The sequence below is a fragment of the Copadichromis virginalis genome, linkage group LG7 (assembly GCF_057382275.1).
Source record: "Copadichromis virginalis isolate Kocher_CV1m ecotype Utaka linkage group LG7, C_Virginalis_male_GT1.1, whole genome shotgun sequence".
NCBI classification, from domain to species: Eukaryota; Metazoa; Chordata; class Actinopteri; order Cichliformes; family Cichlidae; genus Copadichromis; species Copadichromis virginalis.
The window spans coordinates 1,509,561-1,532,362 of NC_140624.1; the positions used below are offsets into that span (position 1 = coordinate 1,509,561).

Sequence of the window (22,802 nt, forward strand, 5' to 3'; positions counted from 1 at the left end):
TCGGCCTAATCTTCTTATCGTCATGTGTGTTTTCCAGTACAGGTGAAACAATCAAATTTCCCTCCCCTTTCTATTTTGAAAAAGAGGAAAGAAACGAGAATTTTGCCTCAGCTCATTTTTTTCTTTCTCTTCTGTCGGAGAGAAGAAGAAATTAACTTTGCCTTTGAAGCTCAGACAGGACACAGAGATAACTCGATCACCAGCTAGCGAGACACAGAGAGTTACAGAGAAAGAGAGACAGATGGAGAGGTGGAGTTCAGACCACAGAAATGCAGAGGCTGAATCTGTGCAGCTATTCAGCAACACTCGTCAGGCACACCCAGAGAAAACAACAAAAAGCTGTGGCTGCTGTTTCTAGCAACTCTACAAACTCTGATTCTTTTGGTATGAAACAAGAATTGAAATGTAAAATCATCTGTGGGGCCGTTGCTTTTAGACAGCCACGACTCTTCCTCAGGGTCAGTGCACATTTTTTCTTTGATATAAAATCACGTGAGCTATTATCATTTTATTATTGATTTATATTATTTTGATCTCCATATGTATGAAGCTAAGCTTTATACGTTATGATTCATATATACTGATAAGGATAGCAACAATGTGCTCATGTGCTCCATCTCAAACATGCGTTTTAGTAACACGACCTTCACGTGCGGTTACTTTACTGCACAGTGGAACAGTTTCCATCCTCTGATTGCCGATGTGTCCAAAATCATTTTAAATATGGAAACAACACGTTTATACATTGTGTTAAAGAAGCTAGTGATGGTGCTTCTACTGATTTAGTGAGAGACACAAGGTTTCCTTTTTCTGCCGCAGCCTCGGGGAAGCCACATGAGCTCAGTCACATAAAAGGCAACCTGGATCAAATCTTTCTTTCTGTTTCACACGATGACATTCAGCCTCTCTTTTCTTTCATTTCTGCAGGACCATGTGCCACAAAGCTGTGCCTGAGTCGGCTGTGTGTCTCCTTTTGCAAACTAGCTATGAAACATCACATTGTGCTCACCGAGTCTCTCACACCATTCAAGCATTAAACAAACACAGTAAAATTATAGGAATAAAATTCATTGCAGAGCATGCACAGTCATGAACACACGCACACACACACACACACACACACACACACACACACACACACACACACACACACACACACACGGTGTGGAAATAAAAACATAGAAAATGCTGCAGGTGCTGAGAGACACACACAGACATTAATGGACAAAAACAAGAATGCAGATACACAAATGAAACTGTGGACACACACACACACACACATGCACACACACACACGAGGTGGTTTAGTGCATGACAGTGTGATAGATGGTGAGAAATGAAGGACACAGACCCTGTTCTTTTCTGCTGGCTGTCTGTGTGTCATCAGTCCCAGATTTTAGAAACCACAGGGTCCTAAAAAATAAACAATTTGGGGTTCATTCGGAGGGCGTCAGCTTAGGAAGGATGCCACTGATCTCCCCAAAGCCTTGCTGGGAAAGTGAGTTTGTCTCAAGCAATGAAATGCATTTGGGACACTTTCAAATTTCAAACCTACAGAATCTCAGTTTAGAAATCAGTTTATAGCATCTACGTGCAGTTCAAAGGTCACATTTGAACTACTAAAATGAACACATCACCTTGTTTTGCCAAGTTTGCATCAATTAAACTTCTCAAAGGAATGCACAGAATGAGCAAACTACTTTCCCTTCTGAGGCTTTTGGGAAACCTGACAAAACTGTAGTCATTCAATAGTTCATGAATATCAAGTCAGATCAATTATCAGATTAGAATTACCGCCAAACTGATCATGCACTAAACCTACGGTTCAAACTACAGAAATAATCTTTAAAGAAAAAGAATAATAATTAAAAACAAACTACAGAACACAAGCACACATCACACAACCCCAAGCACTAAGCAAGGAAAGCGATACTACAAATTTGATGCTGCAGATATATATTACACTCTTGATACATTTCTACTTTTAATTCACTTTGATACTTTTCTACTTTCAGCGTCTGAAAGCATCTGTGAGAAAATTCAGCAGAGGATCAAAATCATTTTCAGTGAGCCAATTTATTTTCAGAGTTGCAAACAAGAAACTGCACTACAAGCAAGCTGTGTTGGTGATGCTGTTTGCTCTGTCCAGTCCTGCAAAGCCAGTCTGTGACATAAATATGTTAGAGGGCAAAAAGAGCAGGAGCCGTTTTGCCATTTAATTCTCTTTTTCACACTAAAATGCACCGTAAAAAATAATTACACGTCAAGCTTTGTTGCGACCTCCAGAGCTGCAGTTTGTGTTCACTGTACTGCTTTACAGCTACTATAGCCATCACTGAGAGGCCCAGCATGAAACACTACTGCACGAGTCACGTTTCCAACCTTTACATATATGAGAGGTTTTTTTGTTTTGTTCACCACAACAGAATCATTTGGGACCGGCTTTGCAAGACTGAGAAAGATTTCAAGATAAAGTAGAAATTTGAGATAAATAGTCAACATAAATAGTCGGCGATCCCTCGTCTCTCACCTCTAGATCCTCTCTGTGCGATCGCTCTCTGTCCTCAAAGTCTCTCGTCCTGCGTCGAGCCTCTTCGAACGCGGCCTGAGCCAGAGCGTCCTCGTGCTGCGAGCACAAACGACAACAAAGAAAGATCGTAGTTGGTTTCCTGACGAGGAAAAGACATTTGAGTAAAAAGCAGAACTGGTGATACCTGTGCCCTTTCATCATCGTATTCCAGATATCCCATCCCATCCAGCCTTTGTAGGTCGATCCAGCCTTTCCAGATCACACACACACCGTTCAAGATCATAGGGGCCTTTAAATAGACCTGCAAGGACAGCGCGAGAACCACATTAATGTCCACATTTGCCATTTTAAATAGCAACCAATATGTGTTGTGACATTGGTTAAGTATTTGCGGCGCTTATGGTGTTGTTCAAACTCCTCTCATGTAATCACAGTTACATCTAAGCTGTTAAGGCAGATGGCAGTCAGTCATATTAAAAGTACATCAGTTCTTTCTGTAAGAATCACACAAAGATGTGTTATCTGCTCCTCACGACAGAAACACTGGGCGTGCACGGATTGTGCTTTGGCCCTGGGGTGGAGCAGCAGCTTCATGTGAACACGAGTTCATTCGAAATGACGGCTTTAAATCAGAATCTATCGGCTGTTAAAGCTCCGAGTTTGGGACGTGGACGCCTTCCTGCCACTGACCCCTCCTGCTCCATCGTCTGTGAAACAGAAAAACCACAAAGTACGTCAAGGCCTCTCCAGAGACTCTGAGTGTCGGACTATTAAATGACACACACACGCACACACTTGCAATTACAGATGTGTGCACGTGCGACTGGTCGAGGTCGTTGAATGTACACGAATGTTTGTGTGAGTGATGCTTTCACTCCTTTGATACAGTGTAGCTAAAATGATCAAACGTGAGTGTCGCATATCAAAAACATCTTCTTTGTGTTCGTTTTTAGAGGCATTTGAATTTCAAAGCCTCTGGAAAAGGTCTGCGGCTTCTTTAATGGTCTCATTCAGACATTAGACTGCACAGCTTTCATCCCTTTCATTATTCATTGAAAATAAATGTAATCTTGCCTCAAATGTCACGTGTTTTCAGTTAAGTCAGAAAGAGAAACGGAACAACATTAGCCGATCGATAGTAGACTGTCCACGTCACTCTTCTTTGACCTTGTTTTGTCTCTGTTTTGTCTTTCCGTCAGTGAGAGAGGTGAAATAGCTGTGATAATAAAGGGACTAGAAGTGCTCACTTATATTTCATGAGCCCTCGTCTCTCCCTTGTTTGCTGAGCAGCACAGTGCGTTGGGAGAGGATCAGGCTGTGGTCAGGGTGCGTATGCCACAGTCTGCATGTATGCACGAACTGAGTTTAGACCACGTTCGCATCTGTAGGATCACAAAACTATTTCTCTGTTTGGATTTGCTGTTCAAGTAGCTGCAAACTGAACTACTTCTCAGTATTTGGCAATACATAAAAAAATAATTAGAGTTTTTTTGGGTTCCATCAAAATACTTGAGGAATAGAAAACACACGACACCAAAAGCTCAAACGCAACACTTTATTTCCTGTCTAGTCTAACTTTGTTTGACTTGCTGGGCAGGCAGCATATTCAGGGTGTAGCTGCCTGCTGTGGCCAAAGATACCTCTGCCTCAATATGTCTTAAAAACGCTTATATTTGATCACATTTCTCCCTTCCTCAAAAACATACTGGGCTCATTCTACCAGTCTTTGTGCTCCTGAGAAAGGCCCTCAGAGATCAATAAAAACCCATATCTAATAAATCAGTATCAGCTTGTTTGCAGCGCCCTGAACTGAGGCAAAACCCCGAAGAAGCAGCCAAAAACAGTCAGTTAGTTAAAACACAGTCAGACTAAACAATGAATTTCACAAGATTTAAGAAATTATTTCAGCCAAAAGAGTTCATAATGTACGATGCAGGACACTCAGCCTTCGTCCTTTTCTTTACTCTGATGTCTGTAACCCAATGAAGCAGCACCTCTGACAGATGCAGAGAGTGTATTTGTCAGGGTGGGAAGCTGTGAGGGGCTATTTTTATCAACATCAATAAGTATTTTGGTATGAATGAACAAAACTTAAACACATCCACAGACACACAGATGACTGGATTTCTCTGAGTGACACTGGGTGAGCTTTATGGTCCTGCATTTTTACTCAGGCTATTTTTGGACGCTCTCTCACAGGACCTCTTTTACGACAGCTACCCACACTGCACCGGGGTTGCAGGGGAGACCGCACCCCAAGAGACTGTGGGTTTTTGTGTTTATTCGAGTGAATGTTTTTCTGTGTGTGTGTGTGTGTGTGTGTGTGTGTGTGTGTGTGTGTGTGTGTGTGTGTGTGTGTGTGTGTGTGTGTGAAAGCAAGAGAGAGCAAGAGGAATGGCTTCCACATCTGTGGGGCTGCATATTGCTTTTAAAAGAAAGCTTCATTTAGCTTGACAGGGAAAACGCACGTGTGTGTGTGTGTGTGTGTGTGTGTGTGTGTGTGTGTGTGTGTGTGTGTCAGTGTGTGTGTCTGTGTGTCTGTGTGTGTGTGTGTGTGTGTGTGTCAGTGTGTCTGTCTGTGTGTGTGTGTCAGTGTGTGTGTCTGTGTGTCTGTGTGTGTGTGTGTGTGTGTGTGTGTGTGTGTGTGTCAGTGTGTGTGTCTGTGTGTCTGTGTGTGTGTCTGTGTGTGTGTGTGTGTGTGTGTGTGTGTGTGTGTGTGTGTGTGTGTGTGTGTGAAAGCAAGAGAGAGCAAGAGGAATGGCTTCCACATCTGTGGGGCTGCATATTGCTTTTAAAAGAAAGCTTCATTTAGCTTGACAGGGAAAACGCACGTGTGTGTGTGTGTGTGTGTGTGTGTGTGTGTGTGTGTGTGTGTGTGTGTCTGTGTGTGTGTGTGTGTGTGTGTGTGTGTGTGTGTGTGTGTGTGAGGGGAAAATATGTAGAAACGGCCCGACCACAGACTTCCTTTTGAGAGAGAACCATGTCAACCCCCACATCCATTTACTGAGACACACACGTGAAGACAGGAGAACTCACACACTGCAGTGAATATGAAAAACAAGCAGAGTGAAATCCAGTGGAAATGCGAACCACTCAGTGAAGCGTTGCCTTATTCTTGGTCTCAGAGACTATGTATGTACTGATTTAACTGGTAAGAGTTACACATACTTTATAAAGTGCGACCATCCACTGTGAGTCTTCCTCACAACAACATTTGAAGCAAACTTCACGTTTTCACTTGTAAGAACAAACAGACTCTAAAACCACATGTGCCTATGTGCTTCGTCATCACACGTGAAGTTTACTGAGGTTAAATATATTTCACATGGTTTCCCATAACCGTGCATTTACCAGGGCGCCGCTGCTGTTTCTGTGTTAAAGGGCTGAGCGTGCATACAGACTTCTATTAAGTGATGTTAAGCATGAAAAACAGTTTCCTTGGCTCGATTTTGTTCTTTTACTTGGAGTTTGGGCATTTTGTGAGAGAAATCATTCACTATTTTGAGTCCATGGCCTTTCAAATCGTACTATCTCTTTGATAGGATCATCTCTGTGAGCTGTAATGCAAAGGCAAATCTGTGCTGTGATGCCTGTAAAAGCTGTAGTTGTAAAATGATTCATCATTTTCATTATTCGAATGTTAGATTTTATACCAGCGAGTCTCCAGTGGAGCCTGTGACAATCTGAGATGTGTTGGATTTATTTCCATTGAGGTCAAAATGCTTCTTTTGTCTTTTTCTCCGATCAGATCGATTTCTCTTTGGACTCTAACATTAAATCCTCAACACAGGAATCTCGCAGCATTGCACTGAATATATATATATTTATTTCTTAAGTGAATATTTTGTCTTCTTTCCGTTTTTGTAAATTGCTTTTAACGTTTGGTTGAATAGGTGCAGTGTCGTGTGGTTCTTGCTAAGTAATTACGACTTATTTTAAACCAGTGTGTGAGTGCACGTGTGTGCGTTGGTCTTTGGTGGGGTTCTCCTGATGATATTATAGAGTCACAATCAGCATCTTTTTTGTACTGCTTCTTATCCATCCATAGAAATGCAGACGTATGAGTGAGGCTAACATTGTCACACTCATACGTTGACATCATGCTCGCTCTCGTCTGTCTCTTGGTACTTCACACAGCTTAGATTGATGATGGACACGAAGAGGTCACTTAGGCTGCGTTCACTCTGCAGGTCTTAATGCTCAATTCCGATTTTTTGATCAAATCCGATTTTTTTGTGTGCTTGTTCACACTGCAACTAAAATGCGACAGCAAACGCGCTCTGTTTAGACCCAGAGCAAACAGCATTGCTTGACTGATGGCCCTTTAATATAAAGACTTCGGACTTTACGTTTCCCAATTTTTTGCTTTAAATTATTTTGTTATTTACATAATAATGTAAATGACAGTTTACATAATAATTTACATAATAATATTTACATAATAATGTAAATAACCTAATAATGATCCTTATTGCTGTTTAAGAGAGGAGCGCTGCTTCTAGCTGCAGATTTCTGTCAGACTCTGCAGATTATACACAACAAATAAAATGTTCACGTTGTCTTCCCAACAGTTTCACTGACATCTACACCGGATGGCCAGGAAGCGTTCGCGATGTCTTCTCCGGCGCTGATAATTGGCGTCTGTCTTGTGTCAGTGACGTAAAAGACGGATTTAATGCGACATGACCATCAAACAGCAGTCGCTTTCTGAAACATCAGATATGTATCGGATTCAGCACCACATACCAAAGTGACCCAGATCGGCTTTGAAAATATCAGATTTGTGCCGTTCACACTGTCAGACCATGATCGGACAGATGGTCGCAGAGGGTCAGAAAAGTCGGATTTGATGCGCTTTCGCCTGCAGCGTGAACGTAGCCTCAGTGATTGGATGGCTGGTGAAATATCCTGACTGACCTGTTGTGACCTTCACAGGTGTGTTTGTGGATCATCTCTGCTCACTGTGACATGTTACTCTGACTGGTTTAAACTAATTCTCCTCATGTGTTATTGACCGCTGATGAGGATTGTACGTGACAGGAACAACCAGTTCGTTTGTGAATGAGTGTGAATTATATTTCTTCTGTGAATATTTGCATTTGTGTAAAGAATAGAAATCTAATTATCGTATTTTCTTCCACTTTGTCAGAAAAAACTGAGCCAAGCAAAGACGTATCACATGCTAACACATCCACCGAGCCGCCGGTTATTGTAAGTGCTTTTGAGATTGTGTGTGTGTGTGTGTGTGTAACAAAGAGAAAGGCAGAGTATATGTTGGCAGACATTGCGTGACGCAGATGGAGGGAGATGTGTTGGCATACTGCCCTTCATTCAGCCTGATGCCAACCATCTAGTCAGCACAACAACCCACTACAGCGCGCACACACACACAGACCAGTGCCCACAAAGTGTGTGTGATCACAATGGGTATCTGTGTTTCAGCCCTTTGAGTTGTGGCAGTGCGTCTCTCCTACACATGTCAATGCACACGCAAACACATTCGAGTAACACAAAAACGTGCCTTCTTTAATTCCTCCGCCACAATTCAGCGCATAACTTTTTTGCTTTCAGGCGTGTGTGTGTGTGTGTGTGTGTGTGTGTGTGTGTGTGTGTGTGTGTGTGTGTGTGTGTGTGTGTGTGTGTGTGTGTCTACTGTCTAAGCTGGAGGCACCGACTGATTTAGTGCAGTAATTATGTTATTATCCAGAAGAATGTAACATCAGTGTCTGGGGGGTTGAATGTGTCGATTACAAAGAGTCACTCAAACACCAGCGTGTGTGTGTGTGTGTGTGTGTGTGTGTGTGATTTAGATTAAAGACAATCTGTAGTGACTATGTGGAAATCTGTGTGTGTGTTATTCACACAATAAACACGTGCCCTTGTGTGCGTCTGAGTCAGCAGCCAGATGCTTTCTTTTCTGCCTGCTTTCCCCGTTCGCTCCTTTTATCTCATCACCCATGTGATCGCCTCGTATGATACAGGACCACGGACTGCTCTGAAGAATGGAGGGATTTTGTAAAACAGTCTCAGGACAGCTGCGAGGATAATAAAGTGCACATCACATGAATCATTCCTGATTCATCCACAGCACACACGACGGCCTTTTCACAGCCAGCAGACCTCGTTTTCTCATCTCTGGAAGTTAAAGCAGAGAAGCTGAGGGAGACGTTTGGAAAGAGTTTAGGATAGAATAGAATAGAATTCAACTTTATTGTCATTGCACATGCACAGGTACAGGGCAACGAAATGCAGTTTGCATCCATCCAGAAGTGCTTTAGTGATATAGCTATAGATTTAGGATTTTAGTCTAAAGATCGATGGATCGAAGCTCAATAGTTATCAACAGTGTTGGTCAAGTTACTTGAAAAAAGTAATCAGTAACTAATTACTGATTACCTCCCCCAAAAAGTAATCCAGTTACTTTACTGATTACTTATTTTCAAAAGTAATTAGTTACTTAGTTACTTAGTTACTTTTTAAAAACACGATTTACAACCTGAAGAGGTGATAAAGCGATAGATCTTTCAGCCCAATTCTACTTTTTCTGCATAATCCATCATACAAAATGTAATCAAATGGAAAAGTCTCTTTTTAAAACTTGTTTTATTAGTTTTAATCTTTTAACTTTATGCTTCAAGCAAACATTTAATTATATGCAACATTCTCTGACTGGAAGAAATTAGTTTAACATTTAAACCTATTTTCTGCACATTCCAGCACATAAAATAAAATATTTTTGTGTTTACACTCAGTCTTTCAAATAGATGCAAGTAAAACACAGCAGAAAATAAATAAAGTCAAAGACTCAGCGGTCCTGTTGCTCTATTTTCACCTGTAAAGCAGGAGTGGGGTAGGCGGAGGTTTACCCTGGTGCAGGTGTGCCGCGGTCAGTGGAAGAATCCGCGAGTTTCTCTGTGAGTTTCCCATTACGTCGTAGCTACTCGGTGCTTGTTGGAAGTTTAGGGGTTTTTTCGCTGTAAAAAGAAGTTTTCTTCCCACGCACAGCGGACACTAATGTTTTTGTCACTTTTTATGGAATCAAACTCAAAGTAAGGTCAGTACTTCCACACTTTAAACGCTGCACGCTCATACTCTCTCTGCACTCGATATGTGATCCACTGTTGATCTGCACACAGCTGTTGTCACCAACGTCGCACTCGCTTACGTCACTGTCGTGAGACATTCTCGCAAAAAATCACGGTTTAGTAACGTAGTAACGCAGCGTTCCTACGGGAAAGTAACGGTAATCTAATTACCGTTTTTGCAATAGTAATCCCTTACTTTACTCGTTACTTGAAAAAAGTAATGGGATTACAGTAACGCTACTGCCCATCTCTGGTTATCAACATGAACACGCTGTGATATCGCTGATGTAGGTCGTTTTGAAACCATAGTGATCAGTCAATGAAACCAGACAGAAATGGTTAATCCACTGAAATATACTCAGAATCATTATGCTAATAATGATGCAAAGGAAAATACCATAAAGCGCTAAAACAGCTGTGCTCACCTTCATGGTTACAGTCACACAGACTGATCCTGCAGCCATGTTATGCATGCAATAACATTAAAATCGATTCTAACTACAAAACGATTTAAAACCAATTTCCCGTCTCCAGAGGTGTAAAACTACACCATTTTACACAGACGTGCCAAAAACTGCAGGTCCTTGGATTCATGCTTGAGTCAGTCCCTAAAGACCTCCAACTTTAACAAAGAAATCGACAAACTTACAGCCTGGTACAAAAAGCCAGCTTGCAGCTCCATGACAACTCTGTGGGGTTTACTTTAAAGCAGGGGTGGGGAACTCCAGGCCTCGTCCTGCAGGTTTCAGATCGCACCCTGGGTCAACACACCTGAATCACATGATTAGTTCATTACCAGGCCTCTGGAGAACTTCAGGACATGTTGAGGAGCTCATTTACCCATTTTATCAGGACACATCTAAAACCTGCAGGACACCGGCCGTCGAGGCCTGGAGTTCCCCACCCCTGCTTTAAAGGCTTCGAAGGCTTAAAAGTATGTGTGATTAAGAGCTTGACCACTTCGAATGAGGCTGGTGCTTACGCAGTTGGCTGTGACCTCTAGCTGTGTTCTTGGTTTCAGCTAAGCGTCTTGTGTTTTTTAAGACCTCTTTTAATGTAATAATATAACACATAATACAGCTGCTGTGTGGTTAACTGTTAACAACCTGTGTAAAAACTGAGTGCTGCAGTTTTTCTCTGCGAATGAACCTTTAATAGCAATAACTGGAAACTGTGTGATGTGCTCACATGTACTTTCTGAGCTAGCTAGAGCTAGCTTAGCACAGTCCACCCTCATGTCCAAATATGGTCACTTTTGGCTCAAACATGGAGGAAAATGTAAAGCAAATGAATGACTAACTCAGTGCTTATGAAAAGGCTCAAACTCAGAGCTGACAGTAATGATGTTACATATAAAGTACAGGTTGACTGTCATGCCTTTAACTGTTAAACTGCGATAAGTGTTTTCACCTCAAAGATTAAAGTCATAGACCTGTGTGTGTGTGTGTGTGTGTGTGTGTGTGTGTGTGTGTGTGTGTGTGTGTGTGTGTGTGTGCCAGGTGTGACAGCAGCAGGTGTAGATAAAGCACGTTACTGGCCTTCTGTTTCTAATCCCCTGCTGAATACAGCCTGCTCTGTCTGTCCTACACACACACACACACACACACACACACACACACACACACACACACACACACACACACACACACACACACACTCACACACCTGCTAAAGCAACAGAAGTATAATAGCAGGGTACTCTTCTACTGTATGACCACTCTCTCTTCTTCTGCCTTTCCACCCTGTAATTATAAAGACTGCAAAACAACACGTGACACACTCACACACACACTCACACACACTCACACACACTCACACTCACACACACACACACACTCACACACACACACTCACACACACACACACACACACACACACACACTCACACACACTCACACACACACACACTCACACACACACACACACACACTCACACACACACACACACACACACTCGCACACACACTCACACACACTCACACACACACTCACACGCGCACCACATGACAAACAGTAACTGCCAGGTCATCTTGGATGATGTCAAATAGGACTTTGAGCTTCCATCTAAATGATCTGAGACAGATGTGAGAGGAAGGTGAAGACAAACAAACACGAACCCACGAAGAAGAAACTTTTCTCTATGTGCAAACTGATTCACAGGCCTCACTTTTCAGTTTTCACAGAGCGAAAATGTTGAAACTTTTTTCAGGTCATATCTTTGTATTGCAAAACAATTGTTCCTGGCAGTTGGTGCCTCTATTGTGAGTGACTTGGCCCTGCCCCAGTCTGAATCTCTAACTGCCCGGAGACACATAATGTGCATCATTGCTATGCAAAGTCCTTTCTGTGTGCACCAGAGGGCCAGAAACTGTGGCATGTTCCTATGGCTTTCATGGAAATATCATGCAAATCCTTCCACATGCTGGAGATGCACTTACAAACAAGAGAGAGCACGAGCTCGTACTAAATATTTTTCCAAAGACTCACACGTGCTGACACGCACCAGCACATTTTGCATTGCCAAATATTCTGCAGACACAGTTTATCTGATATGATTGCAGATTTCCAAAGCATTGTGTTTGTGTTTTTTTTTCAGTCCAGCAACTGAAGAGAAGCTGCAGGACATCAGAGGAGGTCCAAAGCCAGAAACCCTGGAGATGAAGGTTACGTCCCGTGTCATGTGACCTGGAGAAAGTCTGCTTTACTCAGCTACTGGAGCAGGAATCAAATCATTTGTGTTTTTTGTATCTCGCTATTCTCATTACATTATTATTTTCATCATGCTTGATTTTGTCAACACGGTTGACAGCCGTGTGGAGGATGGGGAGGTGGGGGCGGAGCTTAATGTCCAAACAAGAAAATGATTTATATCTGATCAGGCAAAGAAAAAAACTTCGCAGCAAAGCAGCAACATTTTCCAAATAGCAACAGGTTGCCATGTTTACTGTGATGCAGGAAAACAGATGCATCTTGTAGGTTTGAAATAATGATGTTGCAGACATCGCTTTGTGTTTGGCACGTCGTTCTCTTGTGGAGAAACGCGCTGTTGCCGCTACACCGATCCACAAACTGCAGCTGATCCTGTTCATCGGGTTTGAAGCAGCTCAGCCAACATCAGCGTGTTTCAAAGCTCAGCTTCCAATCTGTGCTCATCCAGCATCTTCTCAGTATTTAGCAGTTTCCCTTTTCCCATGTAGACTTACATGCAAACCAAAGGTGATGGAGACCAAAGTGTAGTAAGTTAATGGGGAAACAGTGTAGTTCACATCACAACGTGCTGTGAGTTTTCTACACATATCCCTTTAAACCATTTTAAAGGTTTTCTGTGAGCTTGGGTGTGAAGCTAAAGCAAACACACGAAAAGCCTTTAGTTAGTTAATGCGTCTTTTACGAGGATGGTGGTTCAACACTGCTCACTAAATTTCTGTGCTGGCTCACACTTTAACTGTTGTTGATGCTGAGATTTCTGAAAAACCAGCTGTATTTGTCAATGTTAGGAAGGCTTAGGGCGCTGCGATGACGGCAACAAAAGAGCACATTCACCTTTGTCCTCGTTCTGAACGTGAATTATGAATGAATGAAATGAGCAGAAGTGAATTCTTTCCTTGATGTGCTTTCAGGGCACGTGAAATGCTGCCAGTGCACCCGCTGACCACATTTTGAGAACCCTAAGCTTAAAAAAAGAAGAATAACTCAGAGGTACAAAGTACACATAAAACTGCATAACGTATAAAACATTTCCACTCAGAACACTGGCTGTCCTTCTTTAGAGGCAGGAAAACAATAAAAACAGCAACGGGAAAGAGAAAAGTGTGCGATCGCGTCAGGACATCTGAGGCTCACAGGGACAGAAACACACAGGTGAACTGTTGCACATACTTTGTTCCAGCTCAGCACACGTTTACTGGAAGAGAAGGACTAAGAGCAGAGGAATGGGACTGACACACTCGTGCTGGATTCCTCACCAGAGTGAGCTCGCGCTCTGTTCAAGCCCGAGTCCAGAAAGAGAGCTCCATTCAAACACAAAGACACGATGTGAACATGCAGCACGGGGACGCGCACAAAGAGCATGCAAACAGAGGACACTAGACAGAACAGTGCATTGTGGGAGTGGGTGTGGTCATTGATCTGAGCCCTTGAGCAGGAAACATGATACTCTGTGGGAGGAGAAGCACATGGATGTGTGTGTGTGGATGTGTGTGGATGTGTGTGTGGATGTGTGGATGTGTGTGGATGTGTGTGTGGATGTGTGGATGTGTGTGGATGTGTGTGTGGATGTGTGGATGTGTGTGGATGTGTGTCTCTGTGGGGCTCAGATCAAAGTTTACTTTAACTTATTTCAATCAAACAACCTTCATTAAAATGAACGGAAAAGCCACTCGGGCTGTCTGAGAAGTAACACACACACACACACACACACACACACACACACACACACACACACACACAGGCTTGGATGAAGAGAAGCAGTAGCAGAGGGAACCAATTAGTGGTCTGGCTTTGATGATGTCACTGACAAGTCACGCACCGATGGCACAGCTTCCGTTCAGAGGGAAACATAACACCGCACACCGCGCACGCACACATGCACGCACACTTGATGCTGCTGTGACAGAGTCCTGGAGGCTTAAAGCCGATGAATAAATTAGAGGGCAGCAGAGGCGTCAGATAAGAAATGATTTGCGAGGGCTTGTGTGTCAGAGAGATCGCTGCCATCTGGAAGAACTTTTTCACCATCTTTGAAAACAACTCTGAGGTTGGAGCACAAAGCAGACAAACACACTGAAATGCACATTTAGGTTCACAGCTGGCGTCTTCTCACATTGATCAAAGAAGCCAAAGCACTTTGCATCCATCACAGTGTACAGTGTAATTCTGACATTGACTTCATTTGAAATGTCCACTTTCTGCAGCAGCTGATTTGCACCACTGTTGTGTATCTAACCTAAAAAGAGCGACATTTCTAGAGTGACTATGATTGCGAACATTCTTCTTCTGAAAGCTGTCGATGACTCAAAAGTTGTCCGTTTACTCTTGGCGTGGAGCTGCGACGGTGCAATAACATACATCAACAGCTGTGTCCATATTTGCCATATTTTCTATTCACTCCTATCGATCTGGAACAACTTTTATCTGCAGGCACAATAATAGTATCTAATCATTTGGCACGGAGAGGCACCAACAAAGAGAAAGTAAGGCCCACTGGGTGTGCGACATATTTGTGGTGTGAATTAATATAAAAAGTGGAGTTAACTGCCATCAGTTGTGCTGTCATGACAAACGGTAAGTTATCACCTGACGATCCTTTAAAGTTTTTTGGGTTGCAAGCTCGACGACTTTGCAGATCTGATTACTTCTCACAGCAGAAGAAAAAGTGTCAGTGCAGGCTCGTCGTACCGGATCAAAGTCAGAACACTTAACAGAGACGGAGCCTCAGCGCTGAAAACCATCACACAGCATTCACACAACTAGACCTTTACAGTTCATACACGTATGACTGAAAATGGCCTGGTTCATGAACAGGTTTTCAGTTAGTTTTTCTGCGTCTTCACACGCAAAAAATTCACTCTATTAGGCACACCCGTTCAACTTCTGCTTAATGCTAATATTTAATCAGCCGCTCACATGGCAGCAGATCAATGCATTTAGGCGCGTAGACATGCTCAGGACATCCTGCAAAAGAGCATCCGAATGTATCACAATAAAAAGTAAAGAAAGGAGAAAGTATTCAGTGAGCAGCAGCTTTGGCAAAAGTACCTTACTGATGCTGAGGTCAGGAGGAGAAGGCAACTGCAACTAGAAAAATTTGCATTTCCTGCGAAAATGCTGTGTGGATGCCTTAATGCTGAAGTTGCCTGCTGAAAAAGCTGAAAAAGTTGAAAACTTGCAAAAAGTTGTATGGCGGTGAAGAAGCAGAAAATTGTTGCTGAAAAAAAAAAATGTTGCCATGAGCAGGATTCGAACCTGGCCCTCCTGGTCTCAAGGCAGCTACTCATCGCACTGAGCCAAGCTTATTCTCACAAAGAAGAGATGGAGAGACTGACAATTCTGCTGAAATGAGCAGAAGCGGCTGAGAATTGTGCTGATAAGAGGTGAAAAGGCTGAAAACTTTGCAGAAAAGAGGTGAATCAGCAGAATTTCTGCTCAAAAGAGTTTTTTTCTGAAAACAGCTGAAAATAAATTGGTGAAAAAGCTGAAATTTGTGTTGAAAAGAGTTAAAAAAGTTAAACTGTTAACTGAAAGAAATATTGCCATAAGCGGGATTTGAACCCGGGCCTCCCAGTCTGAGAACAGCTGCTCATCTCAATGAGCTAAAACACCAGTCAACCCAGTGAGGAAAATCAGTGACCCCACTTATAATGCGGAAGAAATGGACAAAAAATATTGCAAAAAAAAAAATTCAATATCTCAAAAAGTATAGAAGTTATGAGCACCAAAAGTCATTGTACCCATTAGCAGAAACAGCAGAATTTTTAAAAGTTTGAACGGTGAAAATTGGCTGAAAACTGAGGGAGTAGTTAAGTGCCAAAAAACATACGGAAGCAACTAGATTATAGTGGAATAAAGAATAAAGAGAAACAGGAACTCAATAGTGTGGATGCCTTTGAGGGCATCCACACTATTAAACCTCTTGTAACAACCAAGAAGAGCATCTCTGAATAACAATACACCAAACCCTCACACAGATGTACTACAGCAGCAGAAAGCCACAACACTGGTGACACTGCTGACAACAAGTGGACTGCACAATCATCACATCTCAATCCAAAAGAGCACCTTTACTTTAGCACCTTGGGTCCGAACAAGTACAGCAACCCAACGGTGTTATGGCCTCTTCACCTCGATTCTTTTGGGTCAATGAAAAAGGCGGTGTCTCGAGCTGTCCTGTTAAAAGCTGCAGAGTAGAGGAGTAGAGGAGGAGGATGGGAATGTGGCGAGAAAGGCAGATATCCATTTTAGAAACGTGGTTACTCCCACGAAAGAATCAACGAAGGGGAAAAGCGATTTTTAAGGACTTTCATGAACAAAAAAATGACTTAACAAGCATCTAACAAATCACATATTTATGTGAATAACGATAAAGGTAATGTGCTTAAACACGATGTACTACTCTGATTACAGAAGAAAGCACCACTCAGTATTTGAAACTTAAATAATAGTGTAGTTGTTTTGTCGTTAATCAGCCAACATTTATTTAGAAATGGGTTTAATTTTCAGGTCACACCTGCCTCTGAACAAGGCACGGCTGACCCAGATAGACCAATCCAACGCTGAGCGCGACGCAAAGTCAAACCGAAACATAGTGACCGGGGAAGTTTTGACATTTTAAATGCTCCAAAACTCTAAAATAAGAACCGTGCTGTAGTCTGTTTCAGACGAAGCTGCTGCCGGCGCTACAGTTCCTGTTCAGAGGCTTGCTAGCAACTTAGCAGCTAACACTAAAATTAACCTCCTCCACAGCTGGCTCCCATTAGCCTGCAGCAAAACAGAGAGCCTGTAACTTCTACACTCCCTGCCTCTCTCCCTCTTTCTTACACACACACACCATATGCTCAGTCGCCAAGTTTAACCTGGCTGTGCCACTCTTTTGGTTTGGCACCATCAGTGTTTGGAAACGAAGGCGGGAAAAGGGGAGAAATGGAGGGGTAGAGCAATGAAGTGAGGATGAGAGTGAGTAAAGGAGTGGGGGATGAAGCCCACAGCGTGGGAGTGAGGATATGTGCAAAACATACCGGGAGTGGACGGAGGGTTGGGTGGACCCATTTTCTTTACCATTTATCTAACTTAGGGACCCAAAGGATCTGGATCTAAGTCCAGCTGGCAGAGTGAAAAAAGGAGATGCAGTATGGATGTTGGCATAAAATCAAAAGAATAACGAACAGAGAAAGGATCAGGAGAACTACAAGAACGATAACCCCATTTATATCTAAAGTTACCCTGTGCTGTAATTTCATTTTGAAAAGTTTTCGCCTGCACCAATTGTTTTGCAAGCAGTTAAAACCCCCAACGATCCCCAAGCATCGGGTTTCTCTGTGTGGGTTAGCCGTGACAGTAATTAAGAGAAGAAGTTGCAACGTACACGAGATCTCTGGCCTGGCCTGACAGTCATCTTCTGCAGGAAGGTCCAGTGGGATAGCGAGGCAGGCTGTGAGTGTGTATTTGTGTGTTTGTGTGCGTGAAACTAAAGACGGGATACTGGTGGAGTAACGCTGCAGAAACTGTACACCGAGTGCACGAACAAAGGTTCTGCACTGATACGGCAGAGTGGAATTGTTTGCGCTCGGGAAACCACGCCCTCCTGTATTTTTTAATGGAAATGAATCTTACATCAAAGAAAAGACCGAAATCGTTCTGTCTTTTGTTGGAGAAGCATGAAAGGAGCCGGACAGCGAGCAGAAGGACTCGTTTGTGTTTCAGTTTAAAACATGAATATGGAGTCAAACGCCACGCTGTCAGCACGAGCGTCAGCATTGTTCGTCTCACGAGGGAGACACAGAAAGCGAGGCCTTGACTTTGGTGCTACGAAACAACTGTTGAGCTGCTTTACATTGACAAGTGCTGGCCTCATTAAAACTTCATAGATCTGTGAGCACCATTAAGGTGACAGAGAAGAGGAGAGTCTTACACGCAAACTGTGCCTCGGCTGTATACGCATGCATCCTTTTGCCTGACACTAAACACAAAGTCTGCAAAATGCTAATCACCCATTAACACGAGTGCATGCACACACACACACACACGAGTTCCCAACGTCAGGGCACTTGAGCTAAATAATTAACAGTGTGAGATTAGCCCGTCAGCCTCAGGGCACGGAGGTCCATCGATTCCCCAGAATGCATTTTTAATGAGCCGCCAGCCGGCATTCATTTCAGCTGGCCAGTGTCCGTGGAGGGTCTTCTGACACACGCACACACACAACCATAGGAAGAGTCCAGGCTTGGCGCCAGGGGACACAATTAACATACACATAAACAGGGCAGCGCCGGTTTCCCGAGCAGTGGATATTACTTTGGAAACAGCAGCAAACTAACATCTTCTGAGCTCTCTAAGTTGTTTAACTTCTTTGAAGTTAGAAGAGGCTCAGGCCTCAAACAAGGTTTTCATCAATTTGCTGTCGTGAGAGACGAAGCTCGGCAGCGATTTCACCTCTGAGAACAAGATCCTGTTCACAGCGTCACAATCAGCCCACGCTGGTTTAAAAGCTTATCTTTGCAAAAAAGACAAAATGCGTCCACACGCTCATTGATCCTTCAAGTCCATCGTGGGCACCTGTACGACCCCTGACACCCAAATCAGTGTTTTTTCTGTCAGCTGTTATTGGCTAAAAGTTGAAGTCAAATGTGTCCTGATACACGTCTACTCAGAAATTCACATGAGGCTTTTTTTGGTCTTTGGTGTCATTTTCATTTCTTGAATAAAAGCGGAACAGAAAGCAAAGGGGCAGACGCCATTTCTCTATTTTTTTTGTTAAAAGTTTCACAATGTCAACGTCATATGAATCAAGCACACATGACTAAACATCTGTTTTCAAACCTGTGGAGGTTTTGCTGTTTGCGTGATTAAAGGTGCAAACAGTGTGTCTCGCTGCTTGACACTGACTGCTGCCCTTCACACTACAAAATGAAAGAAATGTGTTTGCTGGAGCTGGTGCATCTTTCACTCATCCTACCCTTCCCGACTCCCTTTCGAAGTCGACGTATTCCCTCGTAGGAACCTGCCTCTGATCTCCGTGCAGGTTGGCTGGGAAGAACTGGAGAGAGAGGTTGGTACCTGTCGCTACGAAGGCCTGTGGAGAAATGGAAAATGCACAATTGAGTCGGTCAGAGGTGAAACGAGATCATTTGAAATGTGCATGAAGTTTTGAAAACAGATCTCAACACATAACTTTTTAGACAACTGGTGTTTTGACTTCAAAATGCTCATTTTCATTTAGCTTCTGAGAAAAATAACAATATATTTTATGCAGGACTTTGGTACCACAGGTCTTCACTATCCAGCGGGTGAAGTTATGGTGATGCTGTTACTGCTGTCACACATGAACACAGCTTTAGCATCAGTGTACATGCCAGTACAGCACAACTGTCAAAATTCTGTATTAGGAAGCCAGTGACGGCCAAGCAAAGAGAGGAGCTGAAGGCCCGTTTGGGACGGCTGCATTTACACTTCCACTTTTCCTTTTCTGTCACTTATTATTATATTATCTTGGTGAGTGTATGTGATGTGTTGGTTGTCTGTTTGTTTGTTTGTTTGTACGGACATACTGCAAATCAATTTCCCGTTAGGGACAATAAAGTTACCATTGACCATTGACTGTTTGGTTAGATAGGCAAAAAGAAAAAAACCTACTTGGGTTGGTTCAATAATTCAAACATGGACTTTCATGTGTTACATGCTACAAGACAAACTAACTGAGTTACATTTAACAGTGTCGCTTGCTCTTTATTTGTTTTGTGACTTTTATTGAACTTTATCAGGCTGCACATTAAAAAATAATCCTAAAACGGTGTAAAGAGGGCTAATATTGACCTCAGAGTGATAAGTGATAATAAGGGGATATTGCACAGCTGTGGCTCTGGATGAGCATTTTTATCTACTCGACCTTACTGTTATATCTCAGCTTGGGCCTTGAAACTGGATAACAAACCAGAAGCTGGCATTTAGAAGTTCAGTGGCATTATTGTAATTAATCAATGTTAATGGCCTTTTTCTTAAAACGTCCAGAAATGAGAAGAATCCCAGCACATTCAGCAGGAAACCTGAAATGCTGAAAATAAGTGACAAATGTTAAAGTTCGATGCATCAAAGCCCCCTCCTCCTCTTTCCCTTTTGCCTTTCTGAGTTTCTTCGTGGTCTAACCGCTCTCCTCTCAGAACAAAAGCTCCAACTGAAACAGCGGCCTGCTCTCCTCACAAACATATAATCACACCAGGCTCTAGTGTTTCTTCTGTTCGGATTTCTGTAAAACAGCTTCTCGCTCTAATGGGATGTGCTCCGCTCGGAATATGCGCACGTACCTCCACACAAACGCACAGAAGCACAAATGAAATGAAAATCAATAAAATGCATTTCTCCGTTGCAGTCAGAAAGCAACGAATAACAGAGAGGCAGAAAATTAGGTTAGAAAATGTCGTTTTTATAATGCGAATCTGTGCGTGTGCGCCCACTGTCTTTGTGTGTCCGTGTGATGTGTTGCGTTTGCTGAGACAGATCAATACTAAGGGCATTAGTGATGCGACTGAAACTGGAAGCATATGAATTATGCACCCTTTCAAATCTGTCCCTCATCAGAGAGGGAGCAAAAACTGAATGAAAGAGAAGAAGGACAGAACGACGCGGAGGGGAGCAGAGAACACCCGAGTCATCATTTCTGCTGTATTTGAAGTATTGGATTACAACCATCTGATACTAATTTGCTGCCTACTACTGCAGGAGAGAAAAAAGAGGGAAGGGGAGGCAAAAAGAGAGATGGAGGGAAACGGAGACAAAGGAGCAGAAAAGAAGACAGAAGTGGAGGAGAGGAGACAAGAAACTGAGGCAAAGGTGGAGGAGGACATGAAGTGAGATGAAGAGAAGTATGAGGAGCAAAGAAAATGAAGTCAAAGGAGATGAACATCCAGAGAGACAGAGAGAGCAGCGCAGCAGGAAAATCGATAGTAGTTTAGAAAAGGACTCATCTCTAATGAGCTGAGCTGAAGATCATTTACTTTGAATTATTGTCCCATTCATCAGATCAATCCTGGCCCTGCGATTAGAGCCACGTATCAGTGTGTGTGCCTCATTTCATTTCTCGTGATACGTACGTGTCTAACAAAATGCCGAGGCACAGAAATGAGTAGGATTTTTTAAACGAGATAAATGCCTGTTTCTTTAAAAGCCATTGAACTCTAAAGACTTTCTGCACATCTGATTTTACTTTCAAAAAATAATGAAAACAAAACCACTAAAACTTTGTCTTTGATTTTTTCATGTCAAGTAAAATGAATTCTACAGTTAGCCCGTGAGTTACGTGTTTGTTCTGGAAATCTATTTATTTAAAGTCCCAGAGATTTAAAAGTCTTTGCTTGGAAAAAGGTCTGATGTCATTTTTTCCCAATCGTTTTTAAAAGTTAATAATCGACTGACTGCGCCAGAGCTGACACACGTCAGCTTTTATTAAAAGCTACACGTTAACGTGTTGTGACGTCGCTACACACACATCCCAATCCGTTGGAGGTCAAACTTTAAAATCCAGAAGTATTAAAAAGACTTTGTCTCGTCCATAAAAGGCCAACCTCGACAGCACATTGTGTCTAATAGTTGTTCACGCTCACCGTTAAAATAGCAGGAGGTCTTTAGCGGCGTCAGGCCGATAGATAAATCAGAGGCATGATGTCACAGCTGCCGTCAAACCATTAAAACCGTGGCCATCAATTCTCACGGCAGAAGAGGCTTATAAATACAGTGCGGACAGACAGACAGACGCAACGCGGCCCACTAAAAGATGGTAAAACTAGATGGCCTGCACCCTCCAGGCTCACCGCCGCTGCCCGATGATGACAGCGTGTTTGTGAAAAATACCACGAGGATGACTAAGACGGCAGAAGTTGCTCTGTGTTTGCGCCAGCAGCCCGAAGGCTTTCTCGTCTGACCTCACCTTTTATTGGAGGCGTGATATAGAAAGTTTGAAACAGACGTGGCTAATCGCCTCATTAGAATATTAATGTGTCCAGACTTGCTCTGACGCGGTAAAGTGCTGATCGCAAACACTGCGCCCTGTGTGTTTGAAAGGAAACAAAAGCGGGTCACGTGGGTTTGTTTGCGCTTACTGTAAGGAGAAAGCTTTGTCGTGTTTCCACAGAAGTGAAGACAGTAAAATATGCAGATACGTTTCTGTTACACTGTTGCTTTGTGTGACTGTTAAAGTTCGACACTGAGCAACTTCTACGCTGCACTTTGGAGTTCACAGATTCATCTCCCACTCAGAGCTGTTTTAAAGCCTTCACACAACACAGCAACATTAAATGCTGCTCACACTGTTTGGGTACAACATCCCCCGGAGAATACTGCAGTTTTACCTGCATTGCACTATAATTGACATTGTGATCCTGTGACAGTGAGCTCGTGTGAGGAGGCATCCATTTCAAACTGGACGTTTGACTGGATGCACTGGAAGAGCGCAGCGAGGCGGGGGAACGGGTAAATGGCAG

General features: G+C 42.9%; 1 protein-coding gene across 4 annotated transcripts in view; it reads right to left on the minus strand.

The window, feature by feature from the left end:
* Nucleotides 1–22,802, minus strand: part of cbfb (core-binding factor subunit beta) — a 28,747-nt gene that overhangs the window by 4,250 nt on the left and 1,695 nt on the right. For 2 of the 4 annotated variants that reach the window (XM_085461114.1, XM_085461113.1), the window contains exons 3-6: nucleotides 19,286–19,402; nucleotides 2,715–2,831; nucleotides 2,531–2,626; nucleotides 1,352–1,413 (exon numbers count right to left, since the gene is read on the minus strand). In XM_085461114.1, the coding sequence (XP_085317240.1) occupies nucleotides 1,384–1,413; nucleotides 2,531–2,626; nucleotides 2,715–2,831; nucleotides 19,286–19,402 (360 nt within the window). In that variant the 3' untranslated portion in view covers nucleotides 1,352–1,383. The remainder of the gene's footprint in view (nucleotides 1–1,351; nucleotides 1,414–2,530; nucleotides 2,627–2,714; nucleotides 2,832–19,285; nucleotides 19,403–22,802) is intronic. The other 2 variants (XM_085461111.1, XM_085461110.1) reach the window with 1 other exon arrangement.